General features: G+C 35.4%; 1 protein-coding gene across 4 annotated transcripts in view; it reads right to left on the reverse strand.

Annotated features, from left to right (window-relative positions):
• Nucleotides 1–24263, reverse strand: part of SLC38A6 (solute carrier family 38 member 6) — a 68024-nt gene that overhangs the window by 9603 nt on the left and 34158 nt on the right. For all 4 annotated transcript variants that reach the window (XM_061156930.1, XM_061156932.1, XM_061156933.1 and 1 more), the window contains 6 exons: nucleotides 23899–23977; nucleotides 12712–12794; nucleotides 12187–12245; nucleotides 2761–2826; nucleotides 2464–2517; nucleotides 379–458 (listed from right to left, as the gene is read on the reverse strand). In XM_061156930.1, coding sequence (XP_061012913.1) covers nucleotides 379–458; nucleotides 2464–2517; nucleotides 2761–2826; nucleotides 12187–12245; nucleotides 12712–12794; nucleotides 23899–23977 — 421 coding nt within the window. The remainder of the gene's footprint in view (nucleotides 1–378; nucleotides 459–2463; nucleotides 2518–2760; nucleotides 2827–12186; nucleotides 12246–12711; nucleotides 12795–23898; nucleotides 23978–24263) is intronic.

A 24263-nucleotide genomic window follows, 5' to 3' on the forward strand; every position in this document is an offset into this window, starting at 1 on the left:
CAACCCACTTGAGTATTCTTGACTAGAGAATCCCATGGACAGAGAAGCCTGGCAGGCTATAGTCAATCCATAGGGTCACAAAGAGTTGGACACAACTGAAGCGACTAGACACCATCTGAATTAATCTAAATAAACAGATATAAGGATTCCTTAATCACTCAAGCCCTGGTTCATTAATAACTACACAACAGAATTCCTGATTTTAAACTACTGTGCAAAGGATTATGCTTCCAAGACATATTCTCAACTTAGAACACACACCTAGAATCAAGCGATAGGAGGGAAGGATTCATGGAGGCAAATATCATTCAGTCTGAAAGTCCTAGAAGTCAAAAGAAATACTGAATACATTTGATATATTCCAGGATTCTATAGTACCTTTGAAGTTCACAGTATATGGGCAGTATTGAGGTGTGGCATAGAAATGAAAAAGCCATGGTTGGTATGGCATAAGCACTCTGAAAAAAAAAAGCAATTTAAGATGAAATTACTAAATTGTACTCTGTTGAAACTACTATTTCATTTGACAACAAACTCAATTTTTTAAAAAAATAAATTTAGCTGAATTTATTTCATTTTTCATGAATCATCTGTTTATAAAACATGCTGTTGTTGTTGTTATTGTTAAATGAGACACACGATTATGGTCACCAGCAAGTATTCACTTGATAGGTGGATAGTCTATACTAGCTGAAATATTTCTTGGCTGCCTCTATACCATGCTGTTTTTACTGCAATCATTACTACTTCTATATTATTTTGGTAAGATAAAAATAATTTAGGTAAGATAAATAACATTTAGGTAAAATCAAATATAATAACATTTTAGAAATGATCTTATAATTCTTAGTCTTTCCTAATGTAAGTATTAGGAATATTAAATATATCTTACTACCCTAAGCAGCACTAATACTTAATGCTTTTGAACCAGCTTTCACCAAGTCAACATAAGTACCCACTTATTCTAAGAGAATACTGAATGTACTAATACATTTTAGCATCTTTGGGGTCTCTTTCAATGGGATTGAACATGATTTATTCTAGACCAACAAATTCTTGGTGATCCACTGGAATATATGATCACAAGTTGTTGCTGTTTTTTAATTTAGAATAATTAAGAACCAGAGAAAGTTACAAAGCAAACAAATGTTACCTTCTAAATGAAAATACTGTCTTTACAAGTGGATGGTAATGATTTACTTTCTCTTTTCTACTCCAAAAAATTTCTCCTTAACTAATTTAAGACTCTTTAGCACAAGAAGTTCCAAATGACTGAAGACCTATCTTCAGACACAAGACCTCCTCCTAAAATATCTGAAGAGAGCTGGGAGGAAGGAAAGCTGGAATATTTCCCAAGGCTAAATTAAGGGAATGAGTGTTCAATTCATAAACTTTCTTTCATATATTTTTCAGTTTCCTGACTTGTTAATTACCCTACCTAAATCTTTAAGGCACATGGAAGCCATTACTATGCAAAAGATGTGGTAACCTCCCTTGTGGGGCCAGACAGACATTTCTCATTTTAAAACTAGGGAATAAGGGAGTTCCCTGATGGCCTAGTGGTTAGGATTCTGGGCTTTTACTGCCGTGGCCTGGGTTCAATCCACGGTCAGGGAACTGAGATCCCGCAACCACGAAGCACAGCCTGCACCACCACCCCCCCAGAAAAAAACAAAAAACCTGGGGAATAAAAAGGAGAATTTTGCACGGAGGAGTTATCACACTAAAATGCTATACTAATAGAGTTGTACATGAGTGGAGGGTATTCTAGCATCTGGGACCTCCACTTTAGAGAATCAAAAACTGTACATGAAGAAGCCTACAGCAACAAGGAAGACACGGAGCTCTTCCAGAATGGTTAAAGAGATCACTCAGATCACAGTTTCCTGTCCCCTCTGCTGATGCTCGGCGGCTCTTGCAGGCATTTCCAGTATCTTTGGGCTCTCAGAGAAGGCAAGGGGACTTGGTCTTTCAGCTTCTGCTGTAGGCATCATAAATTTCAACTTTGGAATGTCAGCCAGAAGACATATTGTCAGTGCTCAATTGCTGGTCCAACCATGAGGCTGTTTAGCCACAGACCAAGGTTCTACTCACAGGGGAGGAGTTTTTGGTATAATTGGCTATTTAGCTTTACAAGTCCAGAGGGCAACAGGAAGTCTGTATCCACAGAGGACCTTATTGGCCAGACCAGACATTCGGTAAATCTGTTCTTTTAGGCAGTGGCCCATTTAAAACAGGCTCCATTTAAAGGCATGCCAGAAAAAAAAAAAAAAGGTGGCTGTTTCATAATGGGCCACCCTGTGTTAAATAATATTATTCTTCTGGTAAGCAACCCTATACTTAGCACTTTCATGAAAATTAATTAGTTACAGGTACAAAGACCTAAGAGACCCTGTTACACAAATCTCTTAAAACTTGAAATGTGAAAAATCAACCGAAAGTATCTGTTAATAACTTACACACCTCTTTGGAGAAATGAAAGAGCTTTGGTTTACAATCATCTGTAGCATTTGAAATCTGTTTAAGAGGATTGAGGGGAAAGAGAGAAACCAACAGTCATTAAAAGAACACTTCAAAAAAAAAAAAAAGAGAGAGAGAGAGAGATGAATTTACTATTACTGGGCTTTCAAATAAAAATATTTCAAAACAAAGTTCCAAAATGCAATCTAGCCATACTTTTTTTATTAATCAGGAAAAAACCATTATTAGTCAAAAAATTTTAGCTTAAAATAAAACAAAAAGCGAAAAACAAACTATTACCTGGAAATACTGTTCTGCATAATTTAATGTCAGAGGACAAGGGATGGACCATTTTTTAATTATTACCTGTAAAAATAAGTAGAATCAGATTATTTCTTACAAATCTCATGACAAGAAATTGATTTCAAATAGGTCAGCATTTTTTTCAATTAATCTAACACTATAACAAATAATATGCAAACAGAAGATATTTTATTTATGGGATTTTCCCTGGTTAGAATGGGGTCATCATTTGACATGTGCCCTATAGTGGGGACGGTGGGGGTGCTGTGTATCTATTTAGTGGAGATCTCCCCCACTGAACTCTGAGAATACTCTCATGTCAGCTTTCAAAACTCCAATAGTATCAAGGCATCAAAAGAAATGCAACTCAGAATGGGAACATGATGTTCCCCTATACGGCTATTTGTGGACCTGGCATCAGTGGCAGATAGAGAAATATTAATAGCAGTTTTAGAAATGACCACAGGCAGATGCAAAGGGGGAGGGATGGCAGATGTATGAGCACTGTTTTTCCTTGTTGTTCTCAGACTTACATTATTTTGTTGCATGTGGATGAATCTGGCAAAGATAAGAGCACAAAGCTAAGGAACTAGAGATGATAAAATGAATTTTTTAAAAAATTAAAAGAAATCCAGAAGAATGCTACTTCCCAGAAACAATCAGTGAAAATGGTTAGGATTTTACTCTTAACTGTGGGCATCCTGTTCCTAGACCTACAGTTGAGTTGTGCCAGCATCACCATTGTTGTAGTTGTTTCAGGGCACAGAATTATTCTGTAAATACTTGCTCTGGGCTGAAACCCAGCAAACAAAAGGGCAAGGGGGAATAAAGGAAGCATCTGTCCTTTGTAAGAGACAAGTTAAGTAAACACTATTCCTACTTGGTATCTATCTAGTTTTGGATTTTAACTAATTCAGTCAAAATTGTATATAGTGATAAACTGAAAAAAATATACTTTCAGGATTAAGTTAATGAGTGAACAGAAAAATTACTCTTATTTAAAACTCACCAAGGGAAAAAAAAAAAGAACTATAATGATAAATTGAGCAGGTTGCTTTGACATTTCTAGGTAAGCTTTTAATATGAAATAAAACTAAATAGACAATTTATTAGAAGGAAAAAAAATCAAAAGCAATAATTTCACCATTTTTTTTCTGATGTGTTTCCCCAAAACGGGTGAGGATGGGGTGGGGTAGAAGGTTGTTGCTAGTCTCTCTCTTCAGCCCTGCTCCACACTCAGCATCTCACATTTCCTCCTCACTACTAGTGGAGGCAGTAGAGACAACCAATTACTGATCATGTACCAGATACATTGATAAAGGTCAGTACATGAGCCACCTCATTTTATCAGCTGTTGTCACCAGACTTGCAAATCCAAATACTTCAGAACAATGCTCCAAAGTGCAATGTTATGATTATTTTTTGTTAATAAGAAAATATCGCTTCTCAGTCTTCTGGCTAAGATCAAGTGTAGAAAATATCATTAGCAGCCTGAATTTATATTAACATAAAATTCAGTTACTAGAGCTTATTTCTCTGCAGAGACCCACCTCAAGCCCAAGCCTGCAGGAGACAGAATTGATGTCCTAGAAAGCAGAAGTACAGGACAGGCATGGAAGATACCCCATAACAAAGGGTAACAGGAGGTCCTTGCTCAGGCTGAAGGCAGAACACAGTAAGAAGATCAACCCAGGGGTTAGAAAGAAAGACAAAGAGAAAAAAGATTAAGCATCAAAAACACTTGTTCACTTGCACAGAAGGCCCTTCCTTCTTCTCTCCGCTCCAAGTCCTTCCCATCTTTCAAGGCTCAGCTCAAATTTTATTTCCCTCCACATCCTTCTTTATTCTAGCTGTTGGTGATCATTCTCTCTTCTCAACTCTCATAATTCCTATTCTGAAGCAGATATATCAACATTTAACTATGTATTAACTATGTTATTCTCTATTTTTTTTCTAATAAATTTACCTTATTTCCCCAACTAGATGGACAGATCCTTACGAGTAGTATCCTAGTTAAACTACCACAACTCTGATGACTAACATAGTGCCTGGAAGACGAAGCCAAATTTAACCAAAAAATCCAATCAGATGGCTCTCTATTTTCACTATTGATTTATTAAAATGTTAGTTCTAATATTAGTATTAGAATACTAATCTGTTATTATTCTGTCTCAAGACAGAACTTTTAGAAACAATGTAAATTTGTGTTCAAAAATGAAGCAAAAAAGATGCCATCATGCTGAGCCACTATTATAACAAACTTTATTTTTAAAATTTTAGATATTTCAGCTGGAGCAAAAACTTATGTCAAAAATTTTTAAGCAAAGTAAATATCTGGGCTTCCCTGGTGGCTCAGACAGTAAAGAATCTGCCTGCAATGCAGGAGACCTGGGTTTGATCCTTGGCTTGGGAAGATGAATGGCTACTCATTCCAGTATTCTTGCCTGGAGAATTAAATGGATAGAGGAGTCCGGCGGGCTACAGTCCCCAGGGTGGCAAAGAGTTGTACACCACTGAGTGACTAAACTTTCACTTTTTTTTTCAAGGATGTGGGACAACAGATGAGAGTGTAGGTTTTGATTTGCATTGCTGGACAGCATAATTTAAGCAAATAATAGTTTTATGGGCCAATTTTTAAAAATTTAATAATAAATGCTACACAGATTTACAAACACATATTGATACTTTCTTGGGCTCCAAAATCACTGCAGATGGTGACTGCAGCCATGAAATTAAAAGATGCTTGCTCCCTGGAAGACAAGCTATGATGAACCTAGGCAGCATATTAAAAAGCAAAGACATTACTGACAAAGGTCAATATAGTCAAAGGTATGGTTTTCCCAGCAGTCACGTATGGATGTGAGAGTTGGACCATAAAGAAAGCTGAGGGCTGAAGAATTGATGCTTTTGAACTGTGGGGTTGGCAAAGACTCTTGAGAGTTTCTTGGACAGCAAGGAGATCAAACCAGTCAATCCTAAAGGAAATCAGTCCTGAATATTCATTGGAAGGATTGATGCTGAAGCTCCAATACTTTGGCCCCCAATGCAAAGAAATGACTCATCGGAAAAGACCTTGATGCTGGGAAAGATTGAAGGCAGGAGGAGAAGGGGATGACAGAGGATGAGATGGTTGGATGGCATCACTGACTCAACGGACATGAGTTTGAGCAAGCTCTGGGAGTTGGTGATGGACAGGGAAACCTGGTGTGCTGCAGTCCATGGGGTCACAAAGAGTCGGACATGACTGAGTGACTAATCTGAACTGATTGATAAAAATGGGGCTTCCCTGGTAGCTCAGATGGTAAAGAACCTGCCTGAAAAGCAGGAAACCTGGGTTCAATCCCTGGGTTGGGAAGATCCCCTGGAGAAAGGCATGGCAACCCACTCCAGTATTCTTGCCTGGAGAATGCCCATGAGCAGAAAAGCCAAGCAGGCTTCTCTGGGGTTGCAAACAGTCAGGCATGACTGAGCAACTAAGCCCAGCATAGTTGGGCTTAAAACAAATTAAATAATTTAAATAATTAATGAAAAAAGGTGCAATGGAAAAATAATAATCCTAATATTATTAGGATTAATAATATTAATATCATTTAATATTAATAATATCATATAATATTTAATATTAATAATATTAAAATAATAATAAAAATTGGAGTCCTTCAAAAAAATTGGGGTTAATATATACATGTTTCCTTTCCTTAACCACTATGTATTTTAAAACTAACACTTAAAAGAGTCTATAATAAAGTCAAGCATACGTCATTTGATTGTGCTTTAGTTTACTGAACTTCACAGATACTGTGTTTCTTTATGGATTGAAGGTTCGTGGCAACCCTGTGTCAAGCAAGGCTATTGGCACCATTTTTCCAAGAGCACTTGCTCACATCATGTCTGTGTCACATTTTGATAACTCTCACAATATTTCAAACTTTTTCATTACAATCATATTTGTGATAGTGATAAGTGATCTGTGCTCAGTGATCTTTGATGTAACTATTGTAATTGTTTTGGGGTTCCATGAACTATGCCCATGTAAGATGGCAAACAATCCATAAATGTTGTGTATGTTCTGACTGCTCCATTGACTGGCAGTTCCCATCTCTCTCCCTCTCCTTGGGTTTCCCTATTCTTTGAGACACAAAAATATTGAAATTAGGCCAAGTTATAAGCCTACAATGGCCTCTGTTTAAGTGAAAGGAAGGGCTGCACATCCCTCACTTTAAATCAAAAGCTAGAAATGATTACGCACAATGAGGAAGGCATGTGCAGAACTGAGATGGGTTGAAAGCACGCTTATACCAAACTATTAGCCAAGTAGTGGATGCAAAGAAAAAGTTTCTGAAGGAAATGAAAAGTGTTACTCCAGTGACTACACGAATGATTAAAAAAAAAAGTGAAACAGTCTTATTGCTGATCTGGAGAAAGTTTTAATGATCTGGATAGAGATCAAAACGGCCACATTTCCTTAAGTCAAAGCCAAGTCCAGAGCAAGGGCCCCAACTCTCTTCAGTTCTATGAAGGGAGAGAAGTGAGGAAGCTGCAGAAGAAAAGTCTGAAGAAAGTGGAGGCTGGTTCATGAAGTTTAAGGAAAGAAGCCATCTCCATGATACAGAAGTGCAAAGTGAAGCAACAAGTGCAATGTAGAAGCTGCAGCAAGTTATCCAGAAGTTCTAGGTAAGATCACTAATGAAGGTGATTACACTAAACAATAGATTTTCAGTGTAGACCAAAGAGCCTTCTATTGGAAGAAGATGCGATCTAGGACTTTCATAGTTGGAGAGAAGTCAATGCTTGGTTTCAAAGCTTCAAAGGACAGGCTGACTCTCTTGTTAGGGGTTAACGCAGCTGGTGATTTTAAGTTGAATAGCACAATGCTATTTTACCATTTCACCAAACCTAGGGCTCTTAAGAATTATGCTAAATCTATACTCTGCCTGTGCTCTATAGATGGAACAACAAAGCCTGGATGACAATACATGTTTATTATTTTAATCCCATTGTTGAGACCTATTGCTCAGAAAAAAAGACCCCTTTCAAAATACTACTGCTCATTGACAATGAACCTGGTCACCCAAGGGCTCTGATGGAGATGTGCAACAAGATTCATGTTGTTTTCATGCCAGCTAACATAACATCCATTTTGCAGTCCATAACTTCAGGAGTAATATTGACTTTCAAGTCTCATTCTTTAAGAAACAATTTCATGAGGCTGTAGGTGCCAGAGATGTGATTCCTCTGATGGATCTGGGCAAAGTAAATTGAAGCTCTTCTGGAAAGGATTCACCATTCTAGATGAAATCAAAATATCTGTGATTCACAAGAAGAGGTCAAAATATCAACATTAACAGAAGTTTGGAAGAAGCTGATTCCAGCCTTTATGGATGACTCTGATTTCAGCAGAGGAAGTCACTACAGACATGGTGGAAAGAGCAAAAGAACTAGAATTAGAAGTGGAGCCTGAAGATGTGACTGAATTGCTGTAATCTCACAACACAACTGAATGGATTCAGAGTGCTTTTTACGGATGAAAAAAGAAAGTGGTTTCTTGAGATGGAATCTACTGGTGAAGATGCTGTGAAGATTGCTGAAATGAATACAAAGGATTTAGAATATTACATAAACTTAATTGAAAAAGCTATGGCAGAATTTGAAAGGACTGACTACGATTTTGAAAGAAGTTCTACTGTGGGTAAAATGCTATCAAACAGAAAAATCATTGCATGCTACAGAGAAATCATTTATGAAAACAAGAGTCAATGTATGCACCAAACTTCACTGTTATCTTAAGTAACTGCCACAGCTTCTCCAACCTTCAGCAATCACCACCCTGATCAAGGGAAGACTTTTCACTGGCTAAAACAGATTACAACTTGCTGAAGACTCAGGTGACAGCGCTTTTTAGTAATATTTTTTTCTTTTCCATTAGGTTATTGCAAGATATTGAATATAGTTCCCTGTGCTATACAGTAGGTCCTTGTCATTTATCCATTTTATATACAGCAGTGTGTATATGCTAATCCCAAACTCATAATTTATCCCCACCTTCTCTCCCTTTTGGTAATCCTAAATTTGATTTCTGTATCTGTGAGTCTGTTTCTGTTTTGTAAATAAGTTCATGTGTATCATTTTTTTTAGATTTTACATGTAAGTGATAGCATACGATCCTTGTCTTTTTCTTTCTGACTTACTTCACTTAGTGTGATAATCTCTAGATTCATCCACGTTGGGGCGCATGGCATTATTTCATTCCCTTTTAAGGCTGAGTGCTTAAAACATCTACTTCTGCTTTATTGACTATGCCAAAGTCTTTGTGTGGATCACAACAAACTGTGGGAAATTCTGAAAGAGACGGGAATACCACACCACCTTCCCTGTCTCTTGAGAAATCTGTACGTAGGCCAAGGAGCAACAGTTAGAACTGGACATAGAACAACAGACTGGTTCCAAATTGGGAAAGGAGTACATCAAGGCTGTAAACTGTCACATGTCTGCATGTAAATTTAACTTACATGCAGAGTATAACATGAGAAATGCTAGACTGGATGAAGCACAAGCTGGAATCAAGATTGCTGGGAGAAATATCAATAACCTCAGATACGCAGATGACACCACCCTTATGGCAGAAAGCAAAGAACTAAAGAGACTCTTGATGAAAGTGAAAGAGGAGAGTGAAAAAGTTGGCTTAAAACTCAACATTCAGAAAACTAAGATCATGGCATCCGGTCCCATCACTTCATGGCAAATAGATGGGGAAACAATGGAAACAGTGACAGACTTTATTTTCTTGGGCCCCAAAGTCACTGCAGATGGTGACTGCAGCCATGAAATTAAAAGACGCTTGCTCCTTGGAAGAAAAGCTATGACCAACCTAGACAGCATATTAAAAAGGAGAGACATTACTTTACCAACAAAGGTCCATCGAGTCAAAGCTATGGTTTTTCCAGTAGTTATGTATGGATGTGAGAGTTGGACTATAAAAGAAAGCTAAGTGCCAAAGATTTGATGCATTTGAACTGTGATGTTGGAGAAAACTCTTGAGAGTCCCTTGGACTGCAAAGAGATCCAACCAGTCAATCCTAAAGGAAATCAGTCCTGAATATTCTTTGGAAGGATTGATCTTGAAACTCCAATACTTTGGCCACCTGATGCGAAGAACTGACTCATTGGAAAAGACCCTGAAGCTGGGAAAAATTGAAGGTGGGAGGAGAAGGGGACAACAGAAGATGAGATGGTTGGATGGCATCACTGACTCAATGGACATGAGTTTGAGTAAGCTCTGGGAGTTGGTGATGGACAGGGAAGGCTGGCATGCTGCAGTCCATAGGGTCACAAGGAGTCAGACACAACTGAGCAACTTAACAGACTGACTAAGGCTGAGTAAGCAATAAAGTATTTTTAAATTAATGTATGTACATTGTTTTCTTAGACATAATGCTACTGTACATTTAATAGACTACAGTACAGTATAAACATAACTTCTGTACAAACTCAGAAACGATGTGCTTGACTAGGTTTATTGCAATGGTCCAGAACTGAACCTGCAATATCTCTGAGGTATGCCTACATGCCAATTAAAAGAGAATTAAGAAGGAAGGATATAGCGTGTCTTCACTGCCTCATAGTAGACCAAATTTAAATTGTGCTCAAAGGTAAAAATTTGAGCAGATGGTTTGTAAAGTAGGATAAGGGTATTATTTCTATATGACAGCTACAGGAGAAATCTGCATCGAATTAAAGAGTATCTGCCATGACAGAAATGAATACTGTGAAAACTACAATAGATGTGTCGTATCAATATATTTTACCTGCTTCAAACTGTTGGCTATAAAAACCAAATTACTCCTACCTATGCAACACTGTGTGGTCAATTATCTGTGAAGAAAATATTCAATGTTACGTGTACTGATTCTCTTTAATATCTATATGTTCATTTGCAAATACAGGCCACTCTTAACCATGTAGATGCTTTTCAACAATCAAATTATGATGGAAATATTTTTTGCTCCCCTCTTAATGTGATACCTAAGAAGTGTGCCTATGGATGTTAAGTAAACACTGTAGTAATCATTTCACAATATATGTAAGTTAAGTCATCATGATGCACACCCTAAACTTACACAGCACTGTATGTCAATTATATCTCAATAAGAAGATCTTTTAAATAAGTGTATGTTCAATTCACTTATAAGATACAAGTCAGACAATTTGTGGAGGGAGGGCAATGATTATAATGTTGGTAAGTTCAACAAATAGTTAAATGGAAACTCTGTGAAGTATTTTTAGTTTTAAGAGCATTCATTAAATAAATATTCCCGTATACTGAAACCAGGGTCACTTTCACTTCATTTAAATAATCTAAAGTTATTTTATCCTTGTATCCCAGAAGATAGTTTAGCCTAAGTTATATGCACCCTAGATTGTTTTGACAGCTTGGAAATCTGGTTCTATCATATGGTTTAACTAATGATGTGTTGTCTTGCTCTTTTGGATGGCATGTTTCTTTCATTCATTTCTCAATAACACAGGAGAGTTTAAATAAGCTTATGATTTTAAGAGTTTAATCAAGCCACTTAGGCATGTATTTTGGAAAGTTTAAAATGTTAAATCCTACTTAAGGTTGGACAGATACTGACTGTGGAATAAGCTGCTGAGCAAAAAGAAAAAGGATCTTTCCCCCCAGAATTTCACACAAAGAGATAGTCTTTGGAATATTAAGATCCGTTTTATAAGAATTAAAAGGAAATCAGAAATTTAAATTCTCTTTTATCTTCATATTAAATTATTTTATAAACAAGTTTACCATCTGAGGGATATTTTTCCTATAATTAAAATGAGCTAATTTTAAAAAATATTCCACGTATGAAAAACAGTATTTCTGTGCAGTCAGCTTCATGAGAGCTTGACCAATGCTTAATAAATCAGATGGGAGAGAATTCAGGCACTCCAATTCTTACTAGATCTCTTCAATGGGTAAACCCCTGAAACTCTGGTTTCATTATTGGAACTAAGTTTTAAAATTAAGATGATTAGGATTCAAATTGATTTTACAGCTTAGAACCAGCCTGATTCTTATGCTTGAGAACCCCCAAAACATACACAAACATACACAATCTTGTACAGAAATAAATGAATACTTAGACGTACTCAAAGAATTATACTCCAAGGTTTTAACAGAATTGGTGTGCTCTTCTCTCTAGTTAACCACAAGGGAGACTGAACCTGAAATGCTGTCCTTGCTAAGTTTCTTCAAAACAGATACTATGAAGGAAGCAGTTTTGCAGAATAAAAGTGCTTTTAATAACACATTGAAATAAAATGGGATACCTTTTCAATAAAAAACAGAGTAAAGAGAAAAAAAAGACATTAACACAATGATTTCAATTTTGGTGAGGAGATAAGTAATATAGTATATTTTAAACTTACCACAAGAGCAAAGAACACCATAAAGAAAAATGATAAACTACTTGTGTAGCCAAGAAAGCCTGTAAAATAACAGTAAAATAAAAAGCAATTTATAAGGAAAGTGATCCTAACATGCAGCTAAAGCTATACATCTTGGGCATGTTTTTTATTATAGTGCTTGGTATCTGGGGCTTAGGGCTGAGAATAACAACATTCCAACTATCTGTCACAGATCGTTTATGTAGCTCTGTATGGCAGAATTGGAACTGGCTTACCACTAATGGTACACTGTAAGGAAAGGCTGCTCTTTAATGTTCTGCTGTAAAGATTTTATTTTAGTGGGGCAGACAAAATACTACTGCAAACCAAGTAATAGGTTAACTAGGCAGGGCTGAAGGCTGAACAACCTAAAATAAATCCAAGTTCAAAATTATTCACAATCACCTTCTGATAAAACTGTGCAACTGTGAAATTTAAAAGCCCCTTAACATTATTTTTTTTCTCTTTTCTTACAAACAAATAACATCCTCTTCTATAAAGACTTACCTATTTTAGGAAGAAGTGCAAGAGGGAACACAATGCCAACACAAACGATTAGTAGTAGTGTGTCTCCATCAAGATACCAAGACCTATAGGGGAAAAAGTTCTACTTTAGGTACAGAGCAACTAAAACCACCTTGACATATGTTATAATAAAATAACATATTGAATATATCATAAATAATTTAATATGATAACAAGTTTGAGGGAAAATAAAGGTTCACTAAAATGGAAAGGAACTATATTTATAGCTATTATATCTGCATGGTAGAATGATGGATAATTTTTCTTCTTATTCAGTGATTTTACATATTTTTAAATTTTTCAGGAAAGGGCATGAATTACTAGGAGAAAACATATTACATTTTCATATAAAGGTAACAGAATACTGAATGAGAAAAGGTAGGTAAATGTGTGATGGTGTATTTGATTATTTAAAAAAATGGATGCACAGTTGTAAAAAAGTCAGAAAGATATACTTAAAATACCAAAAGCAGATATTTCTATGTATCAGCACTGAGAAATCTTTATTTTGTGTATTGGTGGCATATACATGGTTTTAAAGTTTCAATATAAAAATACATGTGTTGAAGTTTTTAAAAATCAGACTTAATTCCCTAAGAATTTAATAGTAAAGACTTCGCTTTGGTATATAAAAATTAAGCAATTCATAAAAGAAGTGCAACTGGTAAATATACATGAAGAAAAATCCAATCTCTGATGTTAATTAAAGAAATAAGTAATAAGGCTATTGAGAGCGAGTAAAAATATTTAAAAATTAATATTCAAGGATGTGAACAATTGGTCCTTCACACCTTGTTAGTGATCTTGTCAATTAGCACTATCTTTTGGAAAAATACTGATAATGTATGGTAATCTACTCTGAGAGAATAACCTAAGATATAAACAATTCTATGTGCATGAAGCTGTGAGTATAACATTATTATAATATTAAAAAGTTGAGGGAAAATCTTATATAACCAACAATAGAAAATGTTTGTCAAAAACAGCATACTCAATGGAATGTTAAACAATTTTTATTTTTTTTAAAAAGACAGTTTACTAAAACAGAAAATACTAATGATAAAAATACAAAATAATGATTATTAACTATGTTTTAAAAATGTTTTGGGGGAAAAGTTCAAAGGAAATAAAATGATAGCAGGGATTAGGTAAGAGATGGTATTATGTATAATTTTTATTTGCTTTGTCTTCTAACTTTTCTGTAAAGAAGCTATCATTTTCACTCTGAAATATATGCATGTGCACATGCAAAATGGTAACAAAGTAAAATTCATGCTAATATGAGAGCTGGGAGCATCAAAGGTATAAGGTATTACTTTTTCAAGTCCTTTGTTAGATGTTCTCTGAATTTCTAGTTGACTATAGTGTATCCTTTCACTACCAGATAGTCAAAGTCTCCCACTGCCATGTTAAATTAAGAAAATGGACAAATTCCTAGAAACATACAGTGTACCCAAGACTGAATCATAAAGAACTAAAAAATATAAACAGACCAATAATGAGTAAGGTCACTGCACCAGTAATAAAAAAACCTACTAAAAAAGAAAAGCCCAGGACCAGATAGTTTCACTGGCAAATTCCACCAAACATTTCAAGAAAAACTAATGCCGGTGCTTCTCAAACTCTTCCCAAAAACTGGACAGGAAAGAACAGTTCCAAACTCATTTTATAAGGTCAGCATGCCCTACTATCAAAGCCACAAAAGAACATTACAAAAAACAAAACTTACAGAATATCCCTGGTGAATATACTGTAAAAATTCTCAACAAAATATTAGTAAACCAAATCCAATAGCACATTAAAAGCATCATATGTTATGATCAACTGGGATTTATCCATAGGATGCAAGGACGGATCAACATACGAAACTCAGTCAACATGATATAGCACATTAACAGAATGAAAAATAAAAAACACATGGTCAAATATGTTAAGACATATAATAAAAATGTTAAAAAATAGGTTTTATAAAAATATGTTAAAAACATATGATTAAAAAAATAGATGCCAAAAAAGCATGTGACAAAACACAACATTCATTTATGATTAAAAAAAAAAAACTTCAACAAATTTAGTACAGAGGGAACAAATCTCAACATAAGGGCCATGTATAACAAGCTCACAGCTAATATCATACTCAACAGTGAAAGGCTTAAAGTTTTTCCTTTAAGGTCAGGAATGAGACCAGGATGCCTACCCTCACCATTCTTATTCAACATAGTACTGGAAGTCCTAGCTAAAACAATCAGGCAAAATAAAGAAATAAGTGGCATCCAAATTGGATAAGAAGTAAATCTGTCTTTATTTGCAGATATGATCTTATACATAGTAAATTCTAAAGACTTCAACCAAAAAAATTGTTAGAGCTAATCAAAAAATATTATAAAGCTGAATGATACATAAACAACACACAGAAATCAGTTGTATTTTTATAAACTAACAAGTATCTGAAAAAGAAATAAAACAATCAGTTCAGTAGTTCAGTCATGTCCGACTCTTTGCGATCCCATGGACTGCAGCATGCCAGGCTTCCCTGCCCATCACCAACTCCCAGAGTTTACTCAAACTCATGTCCATCGAGTTGGTGATGCCATCCAACCATCTCATCCTCTGTTTCCCCTTCTCTTCCCGCCTTCAATCCTTCCCAGCATCAGGGTCCTTTCCAAGGAGTCAGTTCTTCGCATCAGGTGGCCAGAGTACTGGAGTTTCAGCTTCAGCATCAATCCTTCCAATGAATACTCAGGACTGATTTCCTTTAGGATTGACTGGTTTGATCTCCTCGCAGTCCAAGGGACTCTCAAGAGTCTTCTCCAACACCACAGTTCAAAAATTTCAATTCTTCAGCACTCAGCTTTCTTTATAGTCCAACTCTCACATTCATACATGACTACTGGAAAAACCACAGCCTTGACTCAACAGACCTTTGTTGGCAAAGGAATGTCTCTGCTTTTTAATATGCTGTCTACCTTCGTCATAACTTTTCTTCCAAGGAGCAATCGTCTTTTAATTTCATGGCTGCAGTCACCATTTGCAGTGATTTTGGAGCCCAAGAAAATAAAGTCTCTTGCTGTTTCCATTGTTTCCACATCTATTTGCCATGAAGTGATGGGACTGGATGCCATGATCTTAGCTTTCTGAATGTTGAGTTTTAAGCCAACGTTTTCACTCTCCTCTTTCACTTTCATCAAGAGCCTCTTTAGTTCTTCTTCGCTTTCTGCCATAAGGGTGTTGTCATCTGCATATCTGAGGTTATTGATATTTCTCCCAGCAATCTTGATTCCAGCTTGTGCTTCATCCAGCCCGGCATTTTGCATAATGTACTCTGCATAGATGTTAAATAAGCAGGGTGACAATATACAGCCTTGATGTACTCCTTTCCCAATCTGGAACCAGTCTGTTGTTCCATGTCCAGTTCAAACTGTTGCTTTTTGGTTTGCATACAAATTTCTCAGGAGGCAGGTCAGGTGGTCTGGTATTCCCATCTCTTTCAGAATTTTCCACAGTTTGTTGTGATCCACATGGTCAAAGGCTTTGGCATAGTCAATAAAGCAGAAATAGATGTTTTTCTGGTACTCTCTTGCTTTTTTGATGATCCAGCAAATGTTGGCAATTTGATCTCTGGTTCCTCTGCCTTTTCTAAATCTAGCTTGAACATCTGGAAGTTCATGGTTCTTTGTATTGTTGAAGCCTGGCTTGGACAATTTTGAGCATTACTTTGCAAGCGAGTGAGATAAGTGCAATTGTGTGGTAGTTTGAACATTCTCTGAGATTGCCTTTCTTTGGGATTGAAATGAAAACTGACCTTTTCCAGTCCTGGGCCACTGCTGAGTTTCCCAAATTTGCTGGCATATTGAGTGCAGCACTTTCACAGCATCATCTTTTAGAATTTTAAATAGTTCAACTGGAATTCCATCACCTCCACTAGCTTTGTTCGTAGTGATGCTTCCTAAGGCCCACATGACTTCGGACTCCAGGATGTCTGGTTCTAGGTGAGTGATCACACCATCGTGGTTATCTGGGTCATCAAGATCTTTTTTGTATAGTTCTTCTGTGTATTCTTGCCACCTCTTCTTAACATCTTCTGCTTCTGTTAGGTCCATACCATTTATGTCCTTTATTATGCCCATCTTTGCATGAAATGTTCCCTTGGTATGTCTAATTTTCTTGAAGAGATCTCTAGTCTTTCTCATTCTGTTATTTTCCTCTATTTCTTTGCATTGATCACTGAGGAAGGCTTTCTTATCTGTCCTTGCTATTCTTTGGAACTCTGCATTCAAATGGGTATATCTTTCCTTTTTTCCTTTGCTTTTAGCTTCTCTTCTTTCCTCAGCTAGTTGTAAGGCCTCCTCATATAGCCATTGTACCTTTTTGCATTTCTTTTTCTTGAGGATGGTCTTGATCACTGCCTCCTGCACAATGTCATGAACCTCTGTCTGTAGTTCTTCAGGCACTCTGTCTATCAGATCTAATCCCTTGAATCTATTTGTCACTTCCACTGTATAATTGTAAGGGATTTGATTTAGGTCCTACCTGAATGGTCTGGTGATTTTCCCTATTTTCTTCAATTTAAGCCTGAATTCGGCAATAAGGAGTTCATGATCTCAGCCACAGTCAGCTCCTGGTCTGTATCCCACTCACAATAGCATGAAAGCAATAAAATACTTATAAATATTTAACCAAAGAAGTGAAAGACAGTCAAACTTAAATGAAAGAAATTGAAGACACAAACAACAAGAAAGATAACCTGTCTGTGTTAATGGATTAGAATAATCAACATTGTTAAAATGTCCAAACTATCCAAAGCTATCTATAGTCAATGCAATCCCTATCAAGTCCCAATGACAGTTTTTTCTCAAAATAGAACAAAAATTCTAAAATTTGTATGGAACTACAAAAGGCTCCAAATAGCCAAAGCAATCCTGAGAAAGAAAACAAAGTTGACTTCAAAGTATACTGCAAAGCTTTAGTAATCAAAACAGTATAGTACTGGCATAAAAAAAGACACATAGTTCAAAACAGCAGACTATAGAGTCTAGGCATACTCTCCCACCCCATATACTGTCAACTAATATTTGAGAAAGGACTCAGGAATATTTAGTGGGAGTCTTTTCAAAAAATTATACTGAGGAAACTGGATAGCCATACACAGAAAAATGAAATCTATCTTACACCACTCACAAAAATTAACTTGAAATAAAAAACGTAAAACCTGAAACTATAAAATTTATAGAGAAAACATAAAGAAAAAGCTTCTTAACATTGGTCTTGGCAACAAATTTTTTTTAATATGACACCAAAAGCACAAGCAACAAAAGCAAACATAAATGGAACTATACCAAAATGAAAAGTTTTGCACAATATAAGAAACAATTACCAGAATGATAAGGCAGTCTACAGAATGAGAGAAAATATTTCCAAATCATATATCTGATAAAGGGCTAATATTCAAAATATATAGAGAGCTCTTATAATTCAACAGCAAAAATATCAAACAAATCCAATTTTAAAATGGGCAAAGTAAATAAATAGATATTTTTTCCCAAAGGTGATATATGAATGGTTAACAGGTACATGAAAAGACAGTAATCAGGGAAATACAAATCAAAATCACAAGGAAATATCACCTCAGACCTATTATCAAAAAGACAAGAGACAACAAGTATTGGCAGGGATGTGGAGAAAAAGAAAGATTTGTGCACTTTTGGAGGGAAGGAGAATTGGTTCAGCCACTATGGAATATAGTAAGTTAGTTCCTCAAAAAATTAAAAGCAGAACTACCACATGATTGATCCAACAATCCCATATCTGGGCATATATTTAAATAAAATGAAAACAGGATATCAAAAAGATATCTGCACTCCCATGTTTATCGGCTATTATTCACAGTAGCCAAGACACGGAAACAACCTAAGTGTCTGTTAATGGATGAAGGGATAAAGAAAATGTGGTAAAACACACACAAACACACACTGGAATATTATTCAGCCATGAGAAAGGTATTTTGCCATTTGTGAAAACACTGATGGACACTGAGGACATTATGCTAAGAGAGATAAGTCAGACAGAAAAAGACAAATACTGTATATCATGTATATGTGGAATTTAAGAAACAGTAGAATGGTGGTTAGCAGGGGCTGGTAGGTAAGGGAATGGAGGAGATGTTGGTCAAATGGTACAAATTTGCAGTTAGAGGATGAATAAGTTCTGGGAATCTAATGCAAAACAATGTGATTATAGTTAACAGAATTATTTTATATACTTGGAAGTTGCTAAGAGACAGAATCTTAAATATTCTCACCACAAAAAAGAAATGATAATTATGTGAGGTAATGGACGTATCAGCTAAACACTACAGTGGTAATCATACCACAATATATGTGTATCAAATTTACACATTGGATACCTTAAACTTACACAATACATAGTTGACAATGTTATATGTTAACCCCAGTGACTCAGCAGTAAAGAATCTGCCTGCAATGCAGGAGACATGGGTTCAATCCCTGGGTCAGGAAGACCCCCTGGAGGAGGGCATGGCCAGCCACTCCAGTATTCTTGTCAGGAGAATCCCCATGGCCCGAGGGGCCTGGCAGGCTGTGGTCCATGGGGTCACAGAGGGTCGGCCATGACTGAAAAAACTAAGCACCAACACAAGCATCGATATCTCAATTTTTAAAAAAAAGAAAGAAAAGGTTTTCCTTTAAATCAGCTTCAACCCATGGGTTCTAACACAAACATTATGATTCACTGTGTCTCTTTAGTTTATGAAGAAGTCCTCTGTAGTGTATCTTGAAAAGGTACTGTAGGGTGCTGACCACTTCCTCTTTAACAGGACAAGAGAAGGAGCAGCAGCTGAAGAAACACCGTGATCATAGCTTGCGCTTCCCCACCCTAACTCACGTCTTTAGGAAATGCACATGCCAGACACTAAATCCTGCACACAAGGATTTCTAGCTAGTGAGCCTAAAGCTGTGCTCTATACACCTGCACATGCCCCTCAAGTCCTGGTATGCAGGAGGTTCTACGAGAGCATGGAGATTACAAATACAACATGACACTGCCTGGCATATTCGTCTTCTACTCACTCTTGAATACACATGAAAATGAGAACTTCAAAATATCCCTCACCGAGGAACACCTGGCAACTAAATTTCTAAAGCTGGCAAAAAGCCCAGGGCTCCATGCCTGAAATCTCTTTCCTTCTGTGACCCAAAACAGACTCAGACAGTTGCAGCGCCAGGAGAAAAAAAGGCCCAGAGGCACACCAAAGAAGACTCCATCTGTTAGTTCTGCTGTCCCTCCTGTCACGAAACAAGAGTTGGGCAAAGGGAGCACGTTAATCCTATGGACCAAAGATTCTTTTCTCCTGCGTTAAGAATCTTAGGAACACTTTGAAATCCTGCATTCTGTAACACTTACTATTATGTATTATACTTTATAACTTTATATTATTTCAGATCACCATTCACTCATGTCCATGGAAGTCACACGACTGCCCAAAGCTTTGGGTCTGAAGATAAAAGTTCACCTCCTCCCAGTGGTAACTCGGAATCTCGGAGTTATGGAATGTTAGAGCTAGAAGGGACCTCAGATATCATCTGGTTCATTGTATATGGCTACAAAATCAGCAAAAGTACAATGATGATCTTAGTAACAGAAGCAATGGAAATACTCTCTATTCTTGAATAGTCACTCTGAATTTATGGCCTCATTTTTCTCAAGACTGTGATTTCTTTACGCTCTCCTCTTCACAAGACTACACTTTGACTCTCTGATATTAAAAAGAACTATTTTACAAAATATTTCTCTATCCCTGGTTTTGCTACTGATTACTATTAGTCATTTCTTATCTTATATTAAGTTATGTTAACACAGCCAATTATAAATACAATGCTTTTCTTTACCATTTGTCAACAATCAAGGCAATACAGTAATGAACAGCAAAATTAGTTCAAATTTCATGTGCATGTCACAGTCAACTGAATTGTATTTGGCAATGGATATTTTCCAAGGAGCAGAAATGACTAAACTTTATAAAATAAAACTCCAGCTTAAGAAATACAAGCCAGTACAAAGAAATCGCAGAAGCACAATTGAAAAATCAAGATTTCAGAATAATATGCTAACCTTAAAATATTTCCTAAGTGGGGGAAGAAAAGAGTTATCTAACAGAACCCCTGTTTCCTACTGTGATCTAAATATACGTTCTCTTCAAGCCAAAAGAATTAGAGTAAAAAGTTTTATACTTCCTAGAAAACTCGTGTGATCTGTGGATTTAATCCTATATGATAAAATTGTTCCAAGTATGAAATATAGAGTATAGATCCCTAGCTGTATTGCAACTGCTTTGGCATGCAGATTTTTTTCCCCAGATTTTAATGAAAACCAGATTTATTTATAAGTTGCTTTAATTTCATTCTCGAATGGAATGGAACAAGAGTATCATATGTTCTGAATTAGGATCTTACTCACATCCCATATCAATTATGTAACTCAAATGCAAGACAACTTAATTGTGTCAATCATATTCTGCTGACAAGATCATTAAATGTTAACACAGAGTTTCCAAGTTGTAACAGCCACAGATTTTTTAAAAAATGTTACTCTATGAAAAATATAGATGCCTCATAAAAATTTGGTATAAGTATTATAGCTTCTGACTTCTAATAATAATTTTTGAAATTAGAATATTATAACAGTAGTTTCTTTTTGATAACATCTTTATAAAGGTTTATTTTTCACAAAGGTACATCAAATCTCACATATAACACAGAACATAAGCACAAGTGAAAATTCTTAACTGCAATTTATTGTAACTCAAAACCTAAAAGTATACCAATATTATATTGATCTCACAGAAGAAATATTGCTCTGTAACTCGACCTAGAAATAAACTGTGCTAGGTAGTCAAATCAATTACCATAACATTTATTTCTCAATTATTTCATAGTATTAAACTTTTTTCATAGTATTAAAGACATGATTTATCTGCATTCTAACCAATTAATACAATTAGTCACATACTAATGCTTTTGAAAACTTTGAAATCCAAAATAAGTGAATATATATTACATTTAAAACAAGATGAGCAATTTTAAAACATCGTAACAGATGTTGCAAACTGTTCACAGTATTTTGAAGTATATACAGTTTTAAAAATTCATTTCTGACATAAAAATAACTGATCAATTTTCTACTAATATGAATAAGATGGAAGTTACTTTTTATTTATTTCTTTAAACAAATTAGAGAAAATAAGTAAATGACAACTGATTTAAAATAAGGCTATGGTAAAAGTATCATTTTTAAAGAAAGAAGACCTAAGTTTTAATAGCAACTCTGTCACATACTACCTTAATTATTTCTAAAACTTTGTATGTATTTTTGTCCCTCTTCTTTCCGCAAAGACATATGGCATAAAAAAGCAAATAGAAGTCACCAAATTCAGGATCAAGAAAAAGGAGAACACAAGTGGCAACTATTAAGATTAACACAGTTAATGCAATACATTTAAATTTGACTTTGACCTTTCTGGCAGTTAGAGCACATAGGGAAAAACCACCTTTATACAGTTATTATTGCAATTTCTTTTTAAAAATTGAGTTATAACTGACATACAACATTATGGAGTTGCTTGATTTCCCACATTTACATTATGCTATCAGCGTACAAAAGCATGTTTATGTATAATATCTTATTTGGCCATCCCAACAACTTTGTTAAGAAGGCAATACAGGTACCACCATAACACCAGATAAAGAAACCTCAGGCTCAAAATTAAGTTATATGGCCAAAGAAGTTAAATTAATTTCCTGAGATTACTGAATATGAAATGAATAGAACACATGTTTCCTTACTCTTAACCTAACATTCTTCATTTTACCTCTTATTGCCTTGAGTTTCTTAGCCCTAAATTATAATAGAAATTTATGGCATAGAATTTTTTGAGTAATGGAAGTTGTCCTCATTATTTCTTACAGCAAATGTAAAAGCAAATTTTACATAAGTGTGTCATTTAGCAATTGTTTATCAAAATAAGAGCATAAAACTTAAAACTAGATAAAGCTACAGATAAAACAAGGTATCTCTAAGTATTAAATGTGACAATGAATATGGAAACTTTGTAAACTGTAAAGTACAACACAAAAGTACTTTTCATCATCCAATGATGAAAAATCAGTAAGGACTTCTTACGTTTTTTTCAATCACATTATCTTCATAGTTCCTATTCAGATCTAAATTATATCATATTTTTCTTATAAATATGTATTTGCAGTTGTCTAAGTAGAATTCTTTCATGGAAGCCAACTTGTAAAAGCTAAAACTCAATTTTGAAAACTTGCCCTGCAATCCAAAACAAGTTGGAACAAAATATTGGAGCAAAACAACCAAATATTTAAATAGAAAAGTCTGATGGGTTTTGGTGTTGTGATTTAGAAATTATATGAATTAATCTGATGACAATTAAAAGGATTCATTTAGCCCTTTCAAGTTTGTTTTTCTCAAAATTTCATGTTATATATAGTAAGAGGAAAAGTATAATTAATTTGGAGTTTTTTCCTCATAAAAAAAGATGAGTTAATAGTCTTTAGAACCCAGTGTTTTTATAAAAAAAAAAAAAAAGGAGGACAGTATAACATGATTTAGTATTATATATAATATTGTTAAAAACAGGAAATGAAACAATTTTTTTTCCAGTAATGCTTTATAACAGGATTTTACTCAAGTATGCTGTAACTTTATCACTCTGATTTCTCTTTATCACTGTGGTTTGCTGAAAAGTGACAGCAGGATTATCTGCTCCCCTACTTTAAGACCTTTACCGTAGGTGCTTTCAGCTTCCCCACTCTTCCAGCCAATCTTTCATATCCAGAAATTTCTCCTCTACTCTTCTCGAAGAGCTGGCTCATACTTGTCCTGCTCTTTCATGCCCCCATGGAAAGCAAGGATTGACCCTGGCCTGTCAGACAGTTCCCAGACCAGTGTTCTGCACATAATGGGATACCACCAGCGGTCTGCAGGATTTCCTCCTCTATGACTACTGTCTCTGCATAACTTTGTAAGTGTCTTGAGGGCAGGAACTACATTTATCTTGTTTCCCACAACGGCTTAATAGATATTTATTGAATTAATAGATAAATGAATACAATGTGAAATACTTTTTCTTACCCACTGTAGTCTCCAGATAAAAATTCTGAAATAGTAGCAGGAAGTTCTGTTTTAATGATTAAAAGATAAGATGACATAGCTGCAGACAGAATAAAAAGAGTTCCTATTAGAATCCTATAACTTTTAACCATTTACATCTTATTTAGAAACACGGATACCGATTTGGGCTATGACGGCATGTGGAAGGTTAATTCATACTGCACTGTCCTCAAAGAAGGATACATACCAGGAATAGAGATAAATAAAGATAAATAATTCTTTGCAGAGAAGAATAATTGGTAAGCTCATTAGGTATCTTTTGTTTACATTTCAAGTTCAAGGCAAAAGATTTAGGTAAGAGAAAGGGTCTTGATTACAACCCACTT

Source organism: Dama dama, chromosome 12 (genome assembly GCF_033118175.1).
Source record: "Dama dama isolate Ldn47 chromosome 12, ASM3311817v1, whole genome shotgun sequence".
Classification (NCBI taxonomy): Eukaryota; Metazoa; Chordata; class Mammalia; order Artiodactyla; family Cervidae; genus Dama; species Dama dama.